Source organism: Sorex fumeus, unplaced genomic scaffold (assembly GCF_029834395.1).
Source record: "Sorex fumeus unplaced genomic scaffold, SorFum_2.1 ptg000048l, whole genome shotgun sequence".
Lineage (NCBI taxonomy): Eukaryota > Metazoa > Chordata > Mammalia > Eulipotyphla > Soricidae > Sorex > Sorex fumeus.
Genome location: NW_026606105.1, coordinates 7,728,897 through 7,749,760, shown reverse-complemented (window position 1 = coordinate 7,749,760; position 20,864 = coordinate 7,728,897). Strand labels below are relative to the sequence as shown.

At 50.2% G+C, this 20,864-nt stretch overlaps 1 protein-coding gene across 1 annotated transcript in view; it reads left to right on the top strand.

The window, feature by feature from the left end:
• The window catches only part of TBXAS1 (thromboxane A synthase 1), a 165,031-nt gene that overhangs the window by 30,563 nt on the left and 113,604 nt on the right, over nucleotides 1-20,864 (top strand). The window contains exons 2-3 of the mRNA XM_056123968.1: nucleotides 911-1,004; nucleotides 5,355-5,407. Of these exons, the coding sequence (XP_055979943.1) occupies nucleotides 911-1,004; nucleotides 5,355-5,407 (147 nt within the window). The remainder of the gene's footprint in view (nucleotides 1-910; nucleotides 1,005-5,354; nucleotides 5,408-20,864) is intronic.

The following is a 20,864-nucleotide window of genomic DNA, read 5'->3' as shown; positions in this document are numbered from 1 at the left end:
TGACCATCATGTCTGGTCCATAGCCTACTTTCAGCAAGCATCTCCCATCCCAAGTGAGTCCTCCAAGCATCCTTTACTTGAACACCTGCCCCTTTACCAGTGCACATTTCCCACCACCAATATTCCCATTTTCCCTCCCACCAACCCCTCCACCCGACCCCATTCCCAGCCTGCCTCTATTGCGGCGGGCACTTTCTCTCTCTCTCTCTCTCTCTCTCTCTCTCTCTCTCTCTCTCTCCTTACAGGCACTGTGGTTTGTAATACACGTACTGAAAGGTTATCATGTATAAGTCTTTATCTCCTTTCAGTGCTCAGTCTTGTCCAGAGTGATCATGTCCAACTGTCATTGTCATTGTGGTCCCTTCTCCGTCTTAACTGCCCTCCCCACTCCCGCTCCCCCTCCCCCACCCCACTTGTGACAAGCTTCCACCCTTGGACCTCCTGGCTCTCATTTCTAATGTCTTTTTTTCAGATGGGGAGGGGGGAGTTGAGCCACACCTGGCTGTGTCAGGGCTTACTCCTGACTCTGTGCTCAGGGACCTCTCTTGGTGGGTTCAGGGACCATATGTGGTATCTGAGATTGAACCCGGGTTGCTCGCATGCAAAGCAAATGGCCAACTCCTGCCCCTCTCTCTGGCTCTTTCAACTTGAAATGTTTCCCCTTATTTCTGGGCAACTCACTCTCACTCTGATGTCTCTCTGGAATCAGAGCATGAAAAAAAAAGCTTCGTTTCTCAGTATTTGTTTGACAGTGCTCTGCGCTTAGGGATCACTCCCGGCAGTGCTTGGGCAACCAAATGCTATGTTGGGGATTGAACCCGGGTCAGCCCCACACGAGGCTAGTGCCCATCTTGCTGGACTCTCACTCCAGCCCACGCTTCTCAGCGCTTCCATCTCTCTCCTCGCCTAGGTATTCCACATCGGCCTTTTCAAGGCTGGAGAAGCTGGGCATCCGCCACCCCAAGCCTTCTCCTTTCATCGGCAATCTGGCATTCTTCCACCAGGTAAGGACGGTCTCTGCCTCCTTCCATCACTGAAGGAGCCCGCTGCTGAATCCCCGCTCCCCCGCAAAAGGGTCCCTCCCCTGCCACGCCCCCCGGGGATGGCCTATGTGGGAAAGTGCAACGAACCTCCCCAGGACCCAGTGCCCACGTGGTCCCCTGATCTGTGGCTGACTCTCCATCCACAGCCACACACCCTGCCCTCCTTCATCCATTCACTAAGGCCCTTTAATGGGGACGCTCCTGGGGCCAGGTTCAGTCATGTAGGAACAGCAAGCACTGTGCTAGCCTTCAGGCTCTGCATCGAGTGTGGTGGGGGACCTCGAAGTGGATAGACAAACAGAGGTGGGAGCTGTGACTGTCCAGAGGGGAAAGAGAAAGATCCATCAGCTCTGCGATCATCCCAGGGGGCTTCCTGGAAGAGGGGGTCCTGTAGGTGTCATAGACACAAAGACAAGGACATCCAGACAGGAGCAGAATGGCAGGGCCTGTGTGACAGAGCTGCCTGGCTGATGGAGAGTCTGGGGAGTGAGGCTGTGGGAGATGCATCTAGAAGCATCTTAGAGAGGTCGCTGACAGTGTTCCTGCCCTGTCTCTGGGCACGGGATCCCCGGGCGGGCCCTGCTCTGTCCGTTAGACCTGCAGAGCCCAGCTATTGTGGGGACGTCGCTGGGACCAGCCGAGAACTGAGCCCGACAGGCGAGGAGGGGAGCGAGTACAGGACTGGGAGGTCCTGTGAATATGTTCCCGGGGGCCCCCATATTCTCACGGGGCAGAGGGGGAAGGGTTCAGTAGCGCACCCAACTGCACAGGAGCATTTTTCTCTTAATGTCTTTTTGGCCAGACCAAGGGGGATGGTCTGGCCAAGCCCGGGGAGATGAGGATGGATGGGGGGAATGAACTCCGGGCCCAGTGAATTCGATGTGCCTCGAGCTGGTGAGAGAAGGAATGGGCCAGAGGACAGCTGGTTCGGGCAGCTGTTCTGGGGGCTCCTGGGTGTGCGGGATGGTTGTTGGGGACCAGGTGCTACCAGGGACAGAACCCAGGCCTCCCTCCTGTCTCCAGAGCTGCGCTCCAGCCCTCTGAGCTCTCTCTGTCCTGCCCAGGCCTGAGGAAACACCCACTCAGCTGCGTCTTTCTCCACTCAGTTTCCCTTCCCTTCCCTTCCCTTCCCTTCCCTTCCCTTCCCTTCCCTTCCCTTCCTTCCCTTCCCTTCCCTTCCCTTCCCTCCCCTCCCCTCCCCTCCCCTCCCCTCCCCTCCCCTCCCCTCCCCTTCCCTTCCCTTCCCTTCCCTTCCCTTCCCTTCCCTTCCCTTCCCTTCCCTCCCCTTCCCTTCCCTCCTTTCCCTCCCTTCTCTTCTCTTCCCTTCCCTTCCCTTCCCTTCCCTTCCCTTCCCTCCCCTCCCTTTTCTCCATTCCCCTCCCCTCCTCCTTCCCTCCCTCCCTCCCTCCCTCCTCCCTTCCTCCCATCCTCCTCCCTCCCTCCCATCCTCCTCCCTCCCTTCCTCCCTTCCTCCTTCCCTCCCCTCCCCTCCCCTCCCTCCCTCCCTCCCTTCCCCTTCCCTCCCTTCCCTTGTCTCCATTTCCTCCCCTCCTTCCTCCCTCCCTCTCTTTCTTCCTCCATCGCTCCCTTCCTCCCTTTCTTCCTTCCTCCCTTCTTCCCCTCCCTCCCTCCCTTTCACCCTCCCTCCCTTCTTCCCCTCCCTCCCTGCTTCCTTCCTTCCTTCCTTCCTTCCTTCCTTCCTTCCTTCCTGATTTCCTTCCTTCCTTCCTGATTTCCTTCCTTCCTCCTTCCCTTCCCTTCCCTTCCCTTTCCTTCCCTTCCCTTCCCTCCCCTCCCCTCCCTTCCCTCCCTTCCCTCCCTTCCCCTCCCTTCCCTTCCCTCCCCTCCCCTCCCCTCCCCTCCCCTTCCTTCCCTTCCCTTCCCTTCCCTACCCTTCCCTTCCCTTCCCTTCCCTTCCCTTCCCTTCCCTTCCCTTCCCTTCCCTTCCCTCCCCTCCCTTCCCTTCCCTCCCTTCCCTCCCCTCCCCTCCCTTCTCTTCCCTTCCCTTCCCTCCCCTCCCTTCCCTTCCCTCCCTTCCCTCCCCTCCCCTCCCTTCCCTTCCCTCCCCTCCCTTCCCTTCCCTCCCTTCCCTCCCTTCTCTTGTCTTCCCTTCATTTCCCTCCCTTACCCTTCCCTCCCCTCTCCTTCCCTCCCCTCCCCTCATTTCCCTCCCTTCCCTTCTCTTCCCTTTATTTCTCTCCCTTATCCTTCCCTCCCCTCCCCTCCCCTTCCCCTCCCCTTCCCCTCCCCTCCCTTCCCCTTCCCTTCCCTTCCCTTCCCTTCCCTTCCCTTCCCTTCCCTTCCCTTCCCTTCCCTTCCCTTCCCTTCCCTTCCCTTCCCTCCCCTCCCCTCCCTTTTCTCCATTCCCCTCCCCTCCCTCCCTCCCTCCCTCCCTCCCTCCCTCCCTCCCTCCCTCCCTCCCTCCCTTCCGTCCTTCTTGCAAAACCCAGTATTCTCAGGGCTTGCCCCTAGCCCTGCACTCAGGAATTACTCCTGGCAGTGCTTGGGGGACCATATGGGATGCCAGGGGTCGAACCCAGGTCAGCCAGACCCCCTTCCTGTTGAGTTTTCCCCAGTGTCTCCTGCTTCCTCAGAGGGCCGCTGCCCACCAGGAGCCGCAGATCCCGCTCCCGAGTGGCCGCTAAGCCCCACAGGGCAGGAAGGGCTGAGCTGGGCCATCCCGATGACCTCCTTCTATAGCCTGTCCCCAGTCCTGCCTCAGAAAGGCTGGCCCCAGGCACTCGATAGAAGGTGACACGAGCTATTTCTGTCCCCTGCCTCTCCCTGCTCAGCTTCTTTTCTTGTCCTTTCTGTCGCCTTTCTCCCTCCCGTCTCTCTTGCCTCTCTTGCCGCTAGGGCTTCTCCAACACCTTCTAGCTCACGGCGGCCAATGCACGACTCCTGTCACCAACGGCGACCGCATTGGCTGCCCAGAGCCAGGGGGGAAAGGGGTGTGTCAAAATAGGACCCCACACGGGGCAGGGAGGCTCAGCGACGGGCATCTCATGAATCGGGGGCGGGGGCCGGCAAGCTGTGGTCAGCCGAGAGATGAGGTCAGTGGCAGCATGTGGGGGAAAGCAGGTCAGCCCTCCGCCGCTGGGTAATTTCTACCTAATGTGTCTTTCAGCTCATCGTCCTTGTACACACAAACCCTGCCAAGTACTTTTCGTGACTATATTTATATTCCTGTAAATGCTCCTGGGTAGGGAGCAAGGTGAGACAGAGCCGTTTAGCAGATTTAATGAGAACGGGATGTGTGAAGGACACCCACCCCTTCGACCTTCTCCCCCAACTCTCTCCTCTCCCTCAGCCCTCATCTGCCCGAGGCATCCATGCCACAAGCCAGCCGTAGCCCTTGCGTGCCTCCGACCCTCTGCGTGCAGAATTGGTGGCAGCTTTATTCCTACGGTACCAGAGACTACCACATTTCAACATCCCGCTCCTGCGTGAGCCCCGGGGTATATCTACACCCCCCACTGCAACCCCTCTGCTCACCCCACGTCCCTACACGACAATGCTTCTAGAATGTTCTAACCCTCTGTGCCACTGGTAGCCATGCTGTCCCCGCTACAAACGAGTCTCATGGTTCATCCTCTCCCCGAAGTCGCTCTGAGCGGCTTGTGTTTCGAAATGTGGCTGTTAATTACAATTTAAATCGAATCACGCTAATTCAGGATTGGGGCTGATTTGGAGAGAGACTCAGCAGAAGTTTACCCAGCGAGCGGCTGGGAAAGGCGGCTTTGCCAAAAATAATAATAATATAAACCCAATTGCGAAGAGGGAATGTTAACATCGTTGAGAAAGCAAATCGTTTTCAAATATTTTAGTTGCAATTATACATAAATAGTTTAAGTACCAACGATCTCTTATGTCCATTAAAGCAGAGCTGGTGGAGACTTTCCTGCACAATCTGATTTTTTTTTTTAAGCTACTAGTTTGTTCTAATACTCTAAAGTCCTCGAAAGCCACAGCACTTCAATTCTTTTTTATTTCTGTAATGGGTTTCTCGCTGCTCCAGAATTGTCTCTTTAGCTAAGTCTGGATGCTGGGAGCCAGGCCGAGAGCTCAGAGCTGCAGCTCCTGCCTGATACCCGTGAGCTTCCCACTTATGATACTGGCACCACCTGGCCCCGGGGCACTGCCAGGCGTAGCCCTGGGATGCCCAGATAGCATCGCGTCCCTGGAGCCAAGCATGACACCATTAGGTGGCCCCAAGAGCCCTGGATCATTGCTGGGAAGACACCCCCCTCTCCCCCGATGTACGAATGCTCGTCATTTCATGGAGTCTCACCACAGTGCTGCTTTCCGCAGGGCTTTTGGGACGGTCACCTGACACTCAGGAAGCTCTACGGACCTGTGAGCGGGTAAGAGGGAAAGCGGCGCCTGGCGGGATTTGGTGTTTGCTGATGGAAGAGCAGGGCGGTGGCGAGAAAGCCCCCAGAGGGAGGGCCGGCCAGGGAGCCCCCCAGGGTTGCCCGCCCAGGCACCGTGCTTGCTCGCAAGGACCCCACTCCTCTGCTTTAAACACCCCGGCTGACTGTCTGGGGCCCTGGTGCCTTTCTCCTCCCTGACCAAGACTCCTGGGGTGGACAGCCCCGTGGCCTCCTGTGCTTCATCTAAGCTGCCCTGCCAGTCCATGTGTGTCTCTCCACCTTCCCGTACCTGCTTTGCTCTGACCGGTGGGTAAGGATGCTGACCTGGGACTGGAGCGATAGCACAGAGGGTAGGGCGTTTGCCTTGCACGCGGCTGACCTGGGTTCGATTCCCAGCATTCCACATGGTACCCTGAGCGATTCCCGAGTGTAGAACCAGGAGTGATTCCTGAGTGTAGAGCCAGGAGTAACCTCTGTGCATCACCGGGGGGTGTGACCCAAAAAGGAAAAAAAGAAAGCTGACCTACTCTGGGTGCTGGGGGAAGTCCAGCACAGCCCCCCTAGGCTGGCGGGAAGAGATAGGGCCCAGCTCCACAGCTCTGTGAGGTCTACAGCCCACCCTCTTTAGTTTTTCTGTTTTTCTTCGATCTGGGGTCACACCCAGATGGGCTCAGGGCTTCCTCTTGCTTCTGTGCTCAGGGGTAAGTCCTGGCAGGACTCTGGGGATCCCATGCACTGCCAGAGATGAAACCCCGGGCCGCTTACGTACAAAGCGTGCACTGTCTCTCTGGCCCCTTCCCTTCAGTTCTGAACACCCTATCTCCCTGCTGCAGAGCGCACTCCTCTTTAAACGTAACCCCCCACCCAGACTCTGCCATGCAAGCCCAGGTCCAGCCCATTTTACCTCTTCGAGGTGCCAAGTGACTTTCCCCGTGTCCTGCCATCCAGAGGCCTGGGCAGTGTGTGCGGCCTCTGGGTAGTCCCTGCTGCTGCCCAGAGCTGGAGCTGTCGGCTACTCCTGTGCTCACACAGACCATGGTGTGTGAGCCTGTCTTGCCTGGTGGTCCGTCCACCAGGCTTGCCCTTGCCATGGTCATGTCCTAAGCTTGGACTCTTTTTTTTTTTTAAGTTTCCTTTTTTAAAAAAATTTTTATTAGTGAAACACCATGAGATACACTTGTAGACTTAGAAATTTCTGTGCTTGGGTTTCAATTATATAGTGAACAAATACCCATCTCTCCACCAGTGCCCATTTTCCACCACCAATGATCCCAGTATCCCTCCCACCCCCCATTCCCCCATCTCCCCCCGCCTCTGTGGCAGGGCATTCCCCTCTGTTCTCTCTCTCCTTTTGGGTGCTGTGGTTTGCAAAAGAGGCATTGAGTGGCAATCATGTTCGGTCTAGAGTACTTTCAGCATGCATCTCCCATCCTGGGCGGATCCTCCCAACACCCTTTATTTGGTGCTGCCTTCTCTATCTGAGCTGCCTTATTCCCTATCAAGCTTGAACTCTTGATGCAAAGGCCTAATCCGGAGAGAACTGTGTTTTTGGAACTCTACAAAAGTCATTTGTGAGATGAAAGTCACACAAAGTCATACATGCTCTTGGTTACTGCCCCATTCTGGAACTCCTTGTTGGCACCATAGCACAGGAAGCACAGCGATTCTGCCTGGGTCAGCAACAGATGTTGCTGGTTAGTTGTCCATGGGACCTATCTCTTAATGTGCCTTGCCACTTGGTCTTTATTTAACTTTTCTTTTTAAATTCTGTTTTTTTTTTAAGCATAATGGGTGCTTGCATGAAGGCTCAAATGATGAAACTGCTTTGCCCTTTATCTCTCTCTCTCTCTCTCTCTCTCTCTCTCTCTCTCTCTCTCTCTCTCTCTCCCTCCCACATCAGGATGCTCTCACCCCATGCTTCAGGTGTGCAAGCTCTGGGTTTGCCACTGAGCCCCACCCAGCTTCTCTAACTCTTGTGCTGTTCCATGGTTCTGAAGTTTCTTTCCTGCTGTTGACTCGACATTGGTATTCGGGATCGCCCTGACATTGTTGTGATATAAGGCTGGCTCTGGACTGCTGAGGGTCGCCTTCTCCAGAACTAGAAAAGGCATCCTTGAGCTTGGATTCTAAGAATCATTTCAAACAGTTTCAGAGAGAACCTCTGGGTTTTTTAAAAAAATAATTGAAAATGTCAGATGAAGGGTTTAAAGGTCACTGCATTAACAGGAAGGATGGTGTTGTGTGTGTGTGTGTGTGTGTGTGTGTGTGAGAGAGAGAGAGAGAGAGAGAGAGGATTGAGAGACGGAGTGGAAGCTGGTTTCCTTGACAATAGGCTGTCCAATTTCCCCCTCCCCCCTTTTAGTTAACACAATATATCTTTTTTCATTCCAAGAAAACTTAAATCATAGAATCACAGGGAGTGATTTCCAGTGCGATAGTAGAGATGGAAATGACAGTATCATCTTCACTCTTTGTTCCCACCTTTGGTGAAAGGGAAGGAAACAAAAAGGAAGGTGATGGCGTAATTTCTTCAAAGTTATCAGCCGTTCCCGCAATGGGGGGTGGCAGTGGGGCAACTCTGTCATCTCGGCGAGATTACTCGAAAGGAAAGTGGAAATATCCTAAAGTGAAGGTCCTTTCTTGACCTCAAATGATTTCATTGCTGCTTTGATCATTAGGAAATGTATCGACTCCAGATTACTTTTCTGCAACATGGAACTAGTAGGATGATGGATTTGACACGTACCACGCCACGCTAGGGCTGCCAGAGAGAGCACGTCAGAGGCTCCACGCTCAGTAGTTGGAGACGGGGCTCCTCTGTGCTCTGGACTTGAAAGCCAAATGTAGTGATTCTATCTAGGGTTGGAATCTGGGACATATTGGACCTGGGCTCCTAACCCTTTCCCTACCCCTCTCGCTGCTCTGGAAAAGTCTATGGGAGAGGCTTTCTGGCATGAGGTATGTGTGTGTGTGTGTGAGAGAGAGAGAGAAGGAGAAAGAGAAGAGAAAAGAGAAGAGAGGAGAGAAGAGAGAGATACCATTTGGATGTGTATTATTGTTAGCATGAGAGTAGGTTTACTCCTGAGCTCACGGGTTCTTGAAAATTGTATGAAAGGTTTGTTTGCACATGAAACTTAGATGCTTAAGAAGCTACAGTTGATTGTACAGTTTAAGTGGGTGGTCCAGGTCCTCCCTCCCCCATGTATAGCCTGTACCATAGTGTGATGTCACTCATCCTGTCCCTCAATGGCCAATCCAGCGTACGAAGTGCTTAATCTTGTCCCTGGCCATCTGCTGTGCTCCAGTGGATGCTGGCCTGGTCTTGCCCTCACCCATGCTCTGTCCAGCAAGCACTTTGCTAGTCTCAAGATCTGCAGCTGGAACCCTGTCACCTGTGTCCCCTTGCTGGGCCCGTTGTCCTGTGACTTGTCTCTGGAGCTCTCTAGGGCTCCCAGTGACTCCCTGTCCCCTTGGATTTCCTTAGTTTCTAGCTACATCAGGTGAGATCCCTGCTGGCCAGCCTTCTGTCTGTGTATGGGTAAGGGGACACAGAGGGTGCCTGGCAGGGGCTCCCTCTCATCAGCGGCCATCTCCCACCCCCAGCCATCCTGTTACCTATTTTGATTAGATGCCTTTTGGGCGGGTGAGAAACTAGATGACCAATTATATGAATCAGTTCACTGGAGCCCCTCGCAACCCCTCCCTACTCCACCCTATCTTTGTCACTGGTTCTACCACTCCATCCAAGAATCAACCCCTGTGCTTTAGTGGACATCTAAGTCTGTGTCCTGCTTGCTGGGTCCTGTGCAAAGCAAACATCACATGTGTCTCTGCCCTCTTTGAACTTGAATGGAAAGCAGGTAGATCAGCCTAATTGGACACTCTCTGGTAGCTACTGTGGTGACCAGAGGTTGCACAGAAGCCTGACTCTCTCTGAGGGTTGTGAGGCAGTTGCGTTCGCGTGGGGTCATGCGTATGCTTTAGTCGAGGTGCCTGCATCATCCGGGTTGAGGTGCTTATGAGTGTCACTGCCGGGCTCATGTTCGGGCCCGCCAGGGGTGGGACTTCCTGTTCACAGTCTTGTGTATCTTTCATTTGTGGCGCTCCCTGGGCTCACACCCCTTTGACTGTGGTGCACCCAGAAATCAAATCTGGGAACCACATAGAGCAGAGATACCAGGCCTGTGCTGGGTGCATTTAGGGGTCCTGGAGATTAAATTCATGACCATACATGGCATGTACTCTTAGCCACTGAACCAACCCTTGGGTGCCCTGCACAATTACTCCTAATTACTCCTAATACTGGAGTAGGCCTCTATTGAATGGCATGATAGTACCCATGACAACATAGTATTAAAAAAATCAAACATTTTTTGCTTTAGATAACCTTCAGTCAATTACTGATTGATTACTGAGTTTCTCCTTCAGTCTGAGAATGAGACCCAAATTGGATTTCTATCCCTTTTCAAACCCGAAAAAAAGCAGTAATCATCTAGGTATCTGAGGTTGAATATGCGCAGGATAAAGATGATGTTGAAGTTGACTCTGTAAAGCAGGGGAATGATATGCTTTTATGAAGCTATTTATTAGTCTCAATTACTTATAAATATCCACACAACACCCTAAGGTCCCAAGGCCCCTTTTCCTTCTGGTGAAATGAATCTAATACCTAGTTCTTGTGTGCATGGGGATAAGGGGTGTGGTAATCCCCAGCACCATGGAGCAGTTCTGAGAGATTGCTGGTGTTCTTCTACCCCAGTCAATTCCAGCACACTCATATACCACATCAGAAACCACGGTTCCACACCAACTGCCACGGTTCTGTCCCATGGGACTGCCCTGTCCTTGTCAGAGGCCACTCACGTTTAAGGTCTTCTCTGGGATAAAAAGGTTCTCATCATCTCATCCTGGAGTCCTTTGGTTTGCTAGAGTCACTCAGAGAACTCAGATGATTTTATTTTTTTAATTAATGAGACATCATGAGATACAGTTGTAGACTTACAAATTTTTGTGCTTGGGTTTCAATTATACAATGATCAAATACCCATCCCTCCACCAGTGCCCATTTACCACCACCACGGATCCCAGTATTCCTCCCACCCCCCATCCCCCCATCCCACCATGCCTCTGTGGCAGGGCATTCCCTTTTGTTCTCTCTCTCTCATTGGGTGTTGTGGTTTGCAAAAGAGACAATGGGTGACAATCATGTTTGTCTACTTTCAGCATGCTTCTCCCATCCTGGGAGGATCCTCCCAACATCATTTATTTGGTGTTCCCTTTTCTATCTGAGCTTCCTTTTCCCCTAGCATGTGTGGCTGGCCTTCAAGCCATGGAGTAAAATTCCTGGTACTAATCTCGGCCATTCTTGGGTGTTGGTCTCCTATTTTGTTGCTTTATGTTCCCCAGATGAATGCAGTCTTTCTATGTCTATCCCTTTCTTTCAGAGCGATGTTTTACCTGTTAGATCACAGACTTATGACACACCTAGGCACACCCAGTTGGCGGAGATGCTTGAGGCCTGGTTTGGGGGAAGGGCCCCTCTCCATCAACTCCCCATTGTTCCCATGCCTGGAAGCTTATGGAATCAGTCGTGCTGGGTTTTCCTGGAGCACTGTCTCAGAGATGTGATGGATGATGCATCAGCCATTGGGGGTTGACTTCACACCGGATGCTGGAGCAGAGCACTGGGGGCCCATGCTTGAGCGTGGCTTAATTAACACAAACTGTACTGCTGGCATCAACCCAGTAAACTCCAGACCCCACCCCAGCTCAAAATCAGAGGGCTGGGGGTAGAAACTTCCTCCCTTTAATCATGTGATTTGCCCCTTTAGTGACCAGCCCTGTCCTCCCTGCCTGGTCTCTGAAACACTTCATTCATACAACAAAGAACACCTTTGTTTGCTCTCATCCCTAAGGAAATCGTGAGGGTCTCAGGCACTGAGAATTAGGAACCAAAGAACAAATTCAAATGATCAATAGATTTCAGAAATCGAAATTAGTGCGTAGAGATCTCTTCTAAATTATGAGGTAGCACCTTCGCTCATGTTTTAAGTGTGGACATTGCAGCAGTTAGTCAACAGTTAGTCTCACCCACCTTTTTTTTCTTGTCCCCACATCTCTTTAGTCTTGATTGCTAGGACCCATAGGTCCCTGTGGTTGGACTTGACTTTCATGCATCCTGTGTCTTCACCCTCTCCTTATTCGGGGGGGAGGGGAGAGATCACATGGTATCTGGATCAAGAGAGCTCTGTGGAATGACGTCATGTGATCACATGGTGATCCACTGGACCACATGCTATCTGGATCAAGACAGCTCTATGGAATGATGATGTCACATGCTCTCATCAGAATGTGAAGCTGTAAGCAGGTAAACTGCATCTTGGACATCACTCGAGAAGTACAATGGAGAATTTGGGGGGAAATAAGATGGAAAATAATCCAGTATACTGAGCAGGTAAACTGAGGACAGGGAGGCTCCTTTCCTGGCTTCATTCATTAACAAGGTTTGGGAGATTGTCTCTCTTCATTCTATTTGTTCTTATTAAGCACAATTCCATATTTTAAGTCTCTGTTATTTGGATCTAAAGTTTTTAGTTTTATATGGGGTCACAGCTGGCTGTGCTCAGAACTTACTCCTGGCTCTGCTCCGGTGGGGCTTGGGAAACCTTTATTTGGGTGCTGTGGATTGAACTCTGGGTCTGTGGCGTGCAAGGCAAGTACTTTCTCTCTGGTCATTTCATTTCAATGATGTATTATCCTGCACTTTACTCAAAGGCTTCCATCACCAAGTATCTTTTTATAACTTTCTCTTCCATAAATGCTTTTTTTCCACCTAAAAATGTTCACTATTTGATACATTAAAAAAATGGTTTGAGAGTAAGGATAGAAGTAGGATCCACCCTTATTTCTTCCAGATGGTGATATTCCATCTGGAAATCCATTCTTTTCCATTGGATTTTTAAAATGTCACTCTTCTCACTAATCGCTTCCTCGGTGAAGCTCTAACTTATTCATTCCAGCCAGCATTATTGCAAGCCTGTACCCCCCGGAATACCCTTGTTGAGGGTAGCCTGCATTTAGTGCCCTCTTGTACCTAGCAGCAACGAAATAAACACTTCTCAGAATCTCTTTGCACCTATCAGAACCTAAGCAATGTATTTCCCAGGGAACACTGGGCCATTGCATTGGATTAAAAAAAAAAAAAGATTTAACAAAGAGAACAGCCTTGTCTAAAGGACTCAGCACTTGGATGCAAAGTTCAGGTCTATAGGAGGGAGAGGTGAGTCACACACCTCCAGCTGGGAGGTTTTTTAGCACCTCCAAGTGCATTTAAAAAAAAAATTTAATTAGTTCTCCTGCACACACTAATAGCACCTTGTCACCAGGCAGCCAGGAAGTTGAGAACTTGGGGCTTCAGATGAAGAAGCATGCGGTTTCACTAACAGAAATAACAGATAAGGTCCTTGCCACAGTTTGGAAAGTTCAGCTCCCCCAGCGCCACCATTACCAGGACGTGTGTACCGTGTGAGGCTCAGGTGTGAAGATATCGGGCAATTCCCACGGGGCTGAGGAGTACCAGAAATGTTGTCCTTAACGAGGTCAGCGGGTGGGGTGTCTGCATAGCAGCTTGTGTGACCTCTGCCGTCCATGCCTACAGACCCTGCCATGTGCTTCCTGTGACCACTTACCATCCCTGATGCCCAGCACTGGAACACCCCAGACTCGAACCTATGACAAAGGTTTAGGTGGGGTGGAAATGCTGGCCGATTTGATCAAGAAAGTACAAGTCTGGGGCTGGAATGATAGCACAGCGGGTAGGGCATTTGCCTTGCATGCGGCTGACCTGGGTTCGATCCCCGGCATCCCATATGGTCCCCCGAGCACCACCAGGAGTAATTCCTGAGTGCAGAGTCAGGAATAACCCCTGAATATTGCTGGGGATGACCCAAAAAGAAAAAAATTGCACAAGTCTTCTGACTCATTCGAGCAGCTAAGAAGGAGAGCGACTTCTCATGATTACTTATTTCCTGACTTTGGTTAGATTCAGCTTAGTTTAGTTTCAAAAATTATTCTTTCCACCCACTCCTCTTCTCTTGGTTGTTGTGGGTGTTGCTGGGAGGGCTGTGGTGACCACCAATGCTGCGTGCACTCTTGTCTATAGTGCTCCTCTGTGTGTCCACTCCTTCATGACAGTGTTTGCACAGTGTTCCCCGGAAGTCCTGCTGCCTGGTTCTCACACCTCTGTTTTTAGTTGTGTTGGCCGGGGGCTGCATACTTTAGTTGCAGTGCTTGCATGTACCTGGGTGTGGTGTGCCCAGAAATCACTTGTACCACCAGAGATCACTGCCAGCCGAGCTGCTGGATCATGTTTTGTGCATGTGGTGACTCTGGGAATCGAACTCATAGCCACACGTTTGCAAGGCAGGCGCTATAAGCCACTGAGCTCTTCCTCTGGACCCCTGCTCTCATTTGCACTCTGGAGTGGGCTCCATTGAACTGTAGGTGTTGGATGATGGCACAAGGTGGAAATAGAACCATATGCACAGAAAAGCATCAGGAGATGCGGAGTCAAACTTCCGATTTCTGCTGTTGAAATGAAGAAAAAGTCTAAGAAGGAGCCTGAGTATTTGAGCTAAAATGTGTTCATGGGGGGTGGGGGTGGGTTTGGGAAGGGGTCTGATCTATTTTGCTTGCTTTTAGTTTTGGGGATTGAGTGGGTGTTGAGGCTATAGTCAGGGGTGCTCAGGGCTTTTTCCTGGCTCTGTGCTCAGGGATCACTACTGGAAGTGTTTTAGATTTTGGTACACACCCAGCAGTGGCCAGTGAGGGGCTCCTCCTGGTGTAGGGCTCATGGATGCCCCAGCGGTCCTCAGGATGGGGTGCCAGGGACTGCCACAGGCCTCCGATGGGGGCATGTGCTCCCACCCCACAAAGGGGTCAATGAAAATAAAATACGATTAACAAGGAAACACAGTATCCTTGCATCTTCAACATTCATCCCAGAAATCCTAGATTCTTCTGGCAATAGTTGGGTCCTCTCCCTGGTAAAACGTTGAGTCTTGCGTAAAGTGTCAGAAGCAAATCTGAGAATCACCATTTTCAAGCCACATGAGTTAGGAGCCACAATTAATGAGTCTGATGATCTGTGGGCGTAATTATTGAACATCATGTGGTGAGTAAAATACTAATTTTCTTACTGGTCAAAAGAGATCGATCAGTAACATTTGGCCGGAAAGAACATACTTTTTAAATGACTGCTGATTAAGCGGTTATAGCACTGGGGCGGGAAGGGAGGCATTATTTGAATAAAGCAAATTATTTTAATAAAGGCTGATTTTTATTTTTTAGAAGATCTTTGAAAGTAGGAAGAAAGTTGTCAGCAATAGTGGCATAAAGATGCAGCCTAATCCAACACCAAGCCCAGAGGTAGAATTGTCCCAGGGATAATTGTCCTCAGATCAACAGGCTAATTACACCCCAAAAGAGTCAATCATGAATCTTCTAGAAACTCTTGAATGAAACTTTAATAGACTTCATGGTTTCTTGGTTTATGCCAAATGGTGAATAACTGCAAAGCCTCCTTCTTCCTTATGGTAAAACCATGTTGCTACACCCAGTCCCTATCTGAAGAGCCTTCTGAAATTTTCCTCTGATGCCCTTCACACCACTTCCGTTCCCCAACCTCATTCTCTGACAAGTGATGGTCACTCCTGCTTGATGCATTTATGTGCTCTCTGATAGGAAAATCCCATATCCCTAAGGATCAAGACCATGTATTCTTCTCGGGGTAGGAAATCTTCAAACAGGAGCATGACAACTTGTAACAGGAAGCATGTGTGGGGGGCAGTGTTCAAGTCCTGGCTCCAGATGTCTATCTATTGCTCGTTTGCTTAATGGATTTAGACCAATCCCTCCTTCCCCAGGAGTCCTGTCCTTCCAAGTGGAAAATGAATGGTTTGGACACAATCCATGGCTTTGATACTTTGCTTCATTACGAGCCTCAGTAAACAATCTATTTTACACTTGAACCTGCACTCACATAGATGCAGAAGTAAATGGTTTCTAAAAAGTTGATTTACTCATCTGCCCCACAGGTAGGGGGAGGGTGTGGGATGGGGGGTAGACTGGGGTTGTTGGGGGTGGAGAGTGGGCACTGGTGAAGGTACGGGTGTTTCATTGTATGGCCGAGACTTAGACCCGAAAGCTTTGTAACTGCTCTCACGGTGATTCAGTAAATAAAATTATAAAAAATGAAGAAAAAAGTAAGGTGGAGTTCATGCACAATTCAATCAGCTAATCAGTGGCTGAATAAATAGCAGTACTCCTACATAAAAAAAAAACGTTGATTTACTATATCCGCTTTGATCCTGTTTTGGGGTTTACTTTTTCTGAGCCACATGTGGTGCTCAGGGCTTACTCCTGGTGCTCTGCTAAGAGATCATCCCTGGTAGGGCTTGGGGGACCGTAGGGGGTGCCAGGGATTGAACTTGGATTGACTGCATGCAGGGCCAGCACCTTGCCCTCTGTGCTATCTCTCTAACCTCCCATAATCCTATTTTTTTAAAGTCCAACTTGAAAATACCTTTATTGAGCTCATCCAACCGGCAGAGTTTACTCTAGGACCTTGGGCAAGCCCAAATATGATGGTTAAAGGAGACCTCGATGTTGAGGTTCACAGTTCCTGGCATTCCAAAGCACAGTACAAGGGTATCTGGTGGGGAAAATGTTCTTTGCTGGGGGGAGGAGTTGTCTTTCGGAGCAAAGCAGTAAGTCCGGTGAGCTGGCAGCTTCTGTTAGGAAAAGATCAAATACTAGTGGTAAGTTTGGCCCTTTCCCTCCTGGTTGATTCTATCCCATTTCACGGAAGCCAAAGCAATGACGCATCGATCACAGCGGGCTGCGTGGATCACGCAGTCAATTCTTATTAGTGAGTTCAGGCAAAGGGAAGGCCAGTGACATGGATGGAGCCGGACAGGGTCATGCTGAGTGAAATCGGTCAGTAGGAAAGAGATCACAGTCACAGGCTGATCTCTCATAAACAGGGTGTAAAGAAACATGGAAAGGGAACAGCAAAGGGCCAAAGGCAACACAGGTGTGTGTGTGTGTGTGTGTGTGTGTGTGTGTGTGTGTGTGTGTAAGGAGGGAGGGACCTTGGTGGAAGGAAGCAAGTGTTCTGTGATGTGTGTGTGATGTTGGAATAAAGCACATGAAACCACCATCAACAGTGTCGCAAATCACAGGATCTCAAGAAAGATTTTTCAAGTTCTTTTAAAAATTGTGTTACAGCACCATAATTTGCAAAGTTATTCATAGTTGAGTTTTAGACATACAATATTGCAGCACGGATCCCACTACCAGTGTCAATTTCCCTCCACCAATGTTCCAGGTTCCCTCCCATATCCAAGACCCCCTTTCCCCCCCACCCCTCCCTTGCCAGCCTGTCCTCTTTACAGGTACCTTTCTAAGCTCAGTTGTTGAAGTTTGGGCCTCTTGATTTCAGTGTTGTTGACTCTCTGATTTGGATATTTGGCTCTGTCATTCCTCAACATCACCTTTGTACCTGGTCCTCCTAGCCTGGCCTTGGTGGCTTCCCATCTGTCTCTTTCCCCCCTCCCTGCCACGCTTTTTTATTTTTATTTATTTATTTTTGCTTTTTTGGGTCACACCCAGCATTGCACAGGGGTTACTCCTGGCTCATGCACTCAGGAATTACTCCTGGCAGTGCTCAGGGGACCATATGGGATGTTGGGAATCGAACCTGGTCAGCCACATGCAAGGCAAATGCCCTACCCGCTGTACTATCGCCGTGACCCCTCTTTTTTCTTTTTAAAGAAAAGAAAAGGGTCAGAAATTAGCTGATGTCCTTTCTGGCACTGAGTAAGGTCCTGGTGGAAATATGGGGAAACCCCTGGTTTTAGATTCTAGCAACTTCTGAACATGCCCATCTGGGAGCCACTGAAGGAACTCTCAACTGAAGTCTCCTTCACCTGAGCCCAGCCCACGTCTGGTTCAGCCCCAACTTCAAAATCGTAAGTTCAAACATGATTAAAATCAGAACTTCAAGTGTGACACTTGACTCAGATCTATCCATCGACAATTTAGAATATCTCTCTGGACAAGTTCGGTCCTGTGAGCATCCAAGCATCACATGGGCACCTCAGCTTCCTTCCTGGGGAAGGGACAGCAAAAGGGAATGGGGGGTCCTGAGCTATGAGCCTGGAAGCAGATCAAGGGGTGCTTGTAGTAGGGATCCAGAGACACACTAAGCTCTAAGAGAGAGAGCATGACTGCGGTTAGACCAAACCTGTTATCAGCTGGGGACAAAAGGTTGGTCCTGGCTGGGACGATCATGGTTGAATGTTGGAGTCTGGTCCAGGATTGGCTGAGACAACTGGTGGGGTAGAAACTCCCACCTAGGAGAAGTGAAAGACCCCAGGGCCTGGGAAGTCCACCCCCTCTCCCCACTCCCTGTTTTCAGTGTTGGTTTCCTTGATGGGTATTTCCAGAGTCAGACAATCTGCCAGGGTCCTAGCTGGAAGGCCCCTCCCCCACCCTTCGGGACTGTCTGATGTGGCATCATTAAATCCTCAAGGCACAGCTCGGCACAGCTGTGTCCCCACACCACTGGGAGCGTCCAATCGAAAGGACACAAAAGCTCGATTTCCAGCGAATATTTTCCAAATAATGAATTCCATATTTAATTGAATTGTACCTGCAACAAATCCAAGTTGTTCAACCCGAAATGCAAAATAGAGTTATGTAACCGAGTCGTGAGTCATTGGGGCATTTTGCCCAGGCAGAGTCCCGTCTGGAAAGGGGTCCAGATGACATGGCACCGTGCACGTACGAGCCTCCCCACAAGAGCCTCCTGCACTGATGAGCTCAAAAGTGCCCCATCCCCCCATTCTAATGGCACTCATCCTAATTTACTAAGCATGCAAATGGCATTCCTATTCTACCTGAAAAAGGACAAATCGGCTTTGATTTTCCAGTTTGTTTGTTTGTTTTTTTAAATCATTACCTGGTTGAATGTCAACTGGTTCAACCTCTTTGGAAAACAATTTGAATCACCTCTCTAAACTGCTCGAGGCTGGAGCGATAGCACAGCGGGCAAGGTGTTCGCCTTGCACGCAGCCAACATGGCCGACCCAAGTTCGATTCCTCCGCCCCTCTCGGAGAGCCCGGCAAGCTACCGAGAGTATTCGATATGCCAGACACAGTAACAACAAAGTCTCCAATGGAGACGTTACTGGGCCCGCTCGAGCAAATCGACGATCAACGGGAGGGCCTTTACCTTTACCTTTACCTCTAAACTGAAGCTCTGAGCTTCCATATAACCCTGCAATTCTACTTCTGGGCTTCTGTCTCCAAGGGTCCAGAAAAATCTCTTCAGAATGTACATCTGCACGCCTGTGTCCGTTGTCACACTCTTCACAATAGCCAAAGTCTGGAAACAACCCAAGTGTCCAAGAACAGATGAGTGGATAAAGAAGCTGGTGTATGTACACAATGGAACACTACTCAGCTATAAGAAAAGATAAAATCTTACAACTTACTCCTATATGAATGGATCTGAAGAGTATGATGCTGTGTGAGGTCGGCCAGAAGGAGAGGGGCAGACAGAATAATTTCCCTCAGATGTGGGCTGTAAAGAAACACAGGAAGGAAATAAGTAATGGTCCAAAGCAACAGACTCTCAGAGCGGGTCTGCAGAAGGGAGCTCACCATGCTGATGGGGATGAGGGAGTAAGAAGGAGGGATGTTGGATGGTGGAGGGAGATGGACACTTGGGTCGGGGGTGTGGTGTTGCAATGTTGTATGCATGGGACCCTGTCATTGATCACGGTCATGGTCCTCCCGTTGTTCATCGATTTGCTCGAGCGGGCCCAGTAACGTCTCTATCATGAGACTTATTGTTACTGTGTTTGGCATATCAAATACATCACGGATAGCTTGCCAGGCTCTGCCATGCGGGCAAGATACTCTTGGTAGCTTGCCGGGCTCTCCGAGAGGGGCAGAGGAATCGAACTTGGATCAGCCATGTTGGCTGCATGCAAGGCAAACGCCCTACCACTGTGCTATCACTCCAGCCCAGTCATTGATAGTGTTGTAAAATTTTAAATCAGGGTAGCACTGCACTGTAGCACTGTCCTCCCATTGTTCATCGATTTGCTCAAGCGGGCCCAGTAATATCTCCATTGTGAGACTTGTTGTTACTGTGTTTGGCATATTGAATGTGTCACGGGAAGCTTACCAGGCTCTGCCATGTGGGCAAGATAGTCTCAGTAGTTTGCCAGGCTCTCTGAGAGGGGCAAAGGTATCGAACCCGGGTTGGTCACGTGCAAGGCAAATGCCCTACCCGCAAGTGATAATGATGTTCCTTTAAAGTAAATCAGGGTGACTAAAAGAAAATTTACAATAAGTAATAAAATCCCTATTAGATCCAGAGAGCTAGTTCTGTAGGCTGAGCACCTGCTTGGCATGCAGGAGGGCCTGGTTCAATGCCTGGCACCACATGGTTCCCCTAAGAACTGACAGAAGCAACCCCCAAGTGCAGAACTGGGTGTAACCCTAAACACCACTGAATTTGGCCCCCAAACAAAAAAAATAATAAAAAATTGAAGTTCGTTCCTCCATAGTTGCTTTGCTGTGAGCAGACACTTTTTTCAAATAGGTTCTCAGAACCCTCGAATGAGTTTTTAAAAAATCAGTATTAAATTTTGGCTATTCACATAAGAAAAAAAGACAAACACATCTAATTTTTTTTTTCTCTTTGGGTCATACCTGGCGATGCTCAGGGGTTACTCCTGGCTCTGCACTCAGGAATGACTCCTGGCAGTGCTCAGGGGACCAGATGGGACGCCATGGGTCAAATCCAGATTGGCTGCATGCAAGGCAAATGTCTCTCTACTGTGCTATCACTCTGGCCCCAAGATATCAAAATATTGAACACAGTTAGACTCCTGTCGACTAAACCTTATTGCACATTTGAAAATCCCATAAATGTTGAATTATCCAAGCATGTCTCTAAATTGGACTGAGTGTTCCCTCTTCCTAGAGACCCTTAAATCCTTCAGAGCCCCGGGGATAGGCTTGCTCTCTGACTCTTCCTGGGCAGTGTGAGGTAGACCCTGCTCACGGCTCGAAGGTTCACTCCAGACTCCAGTTCCTTAATCATTGTTCTTATCTCCAAACCGCAAAAATGATCACTGTGCACAGCAACACTCCTGTCTTATCGGTTCTACCTCCAGCCCAGCTCTGGGCTGGTCTCCGGCCCCCGCATTAACCGCGGAGGACGCCTGGGTAGCAGATGAAGCTATTTTTGCCTCTGCTTTAAAGAGGAACTTACTAACTTTGGAACTTAGGCACTTTGCCCCGAACTCCTGGTCTGTCCCCAGATGTTAAACAGACACGGTGACTGTGGGTTTTCTGTGTCACGGCACCCACC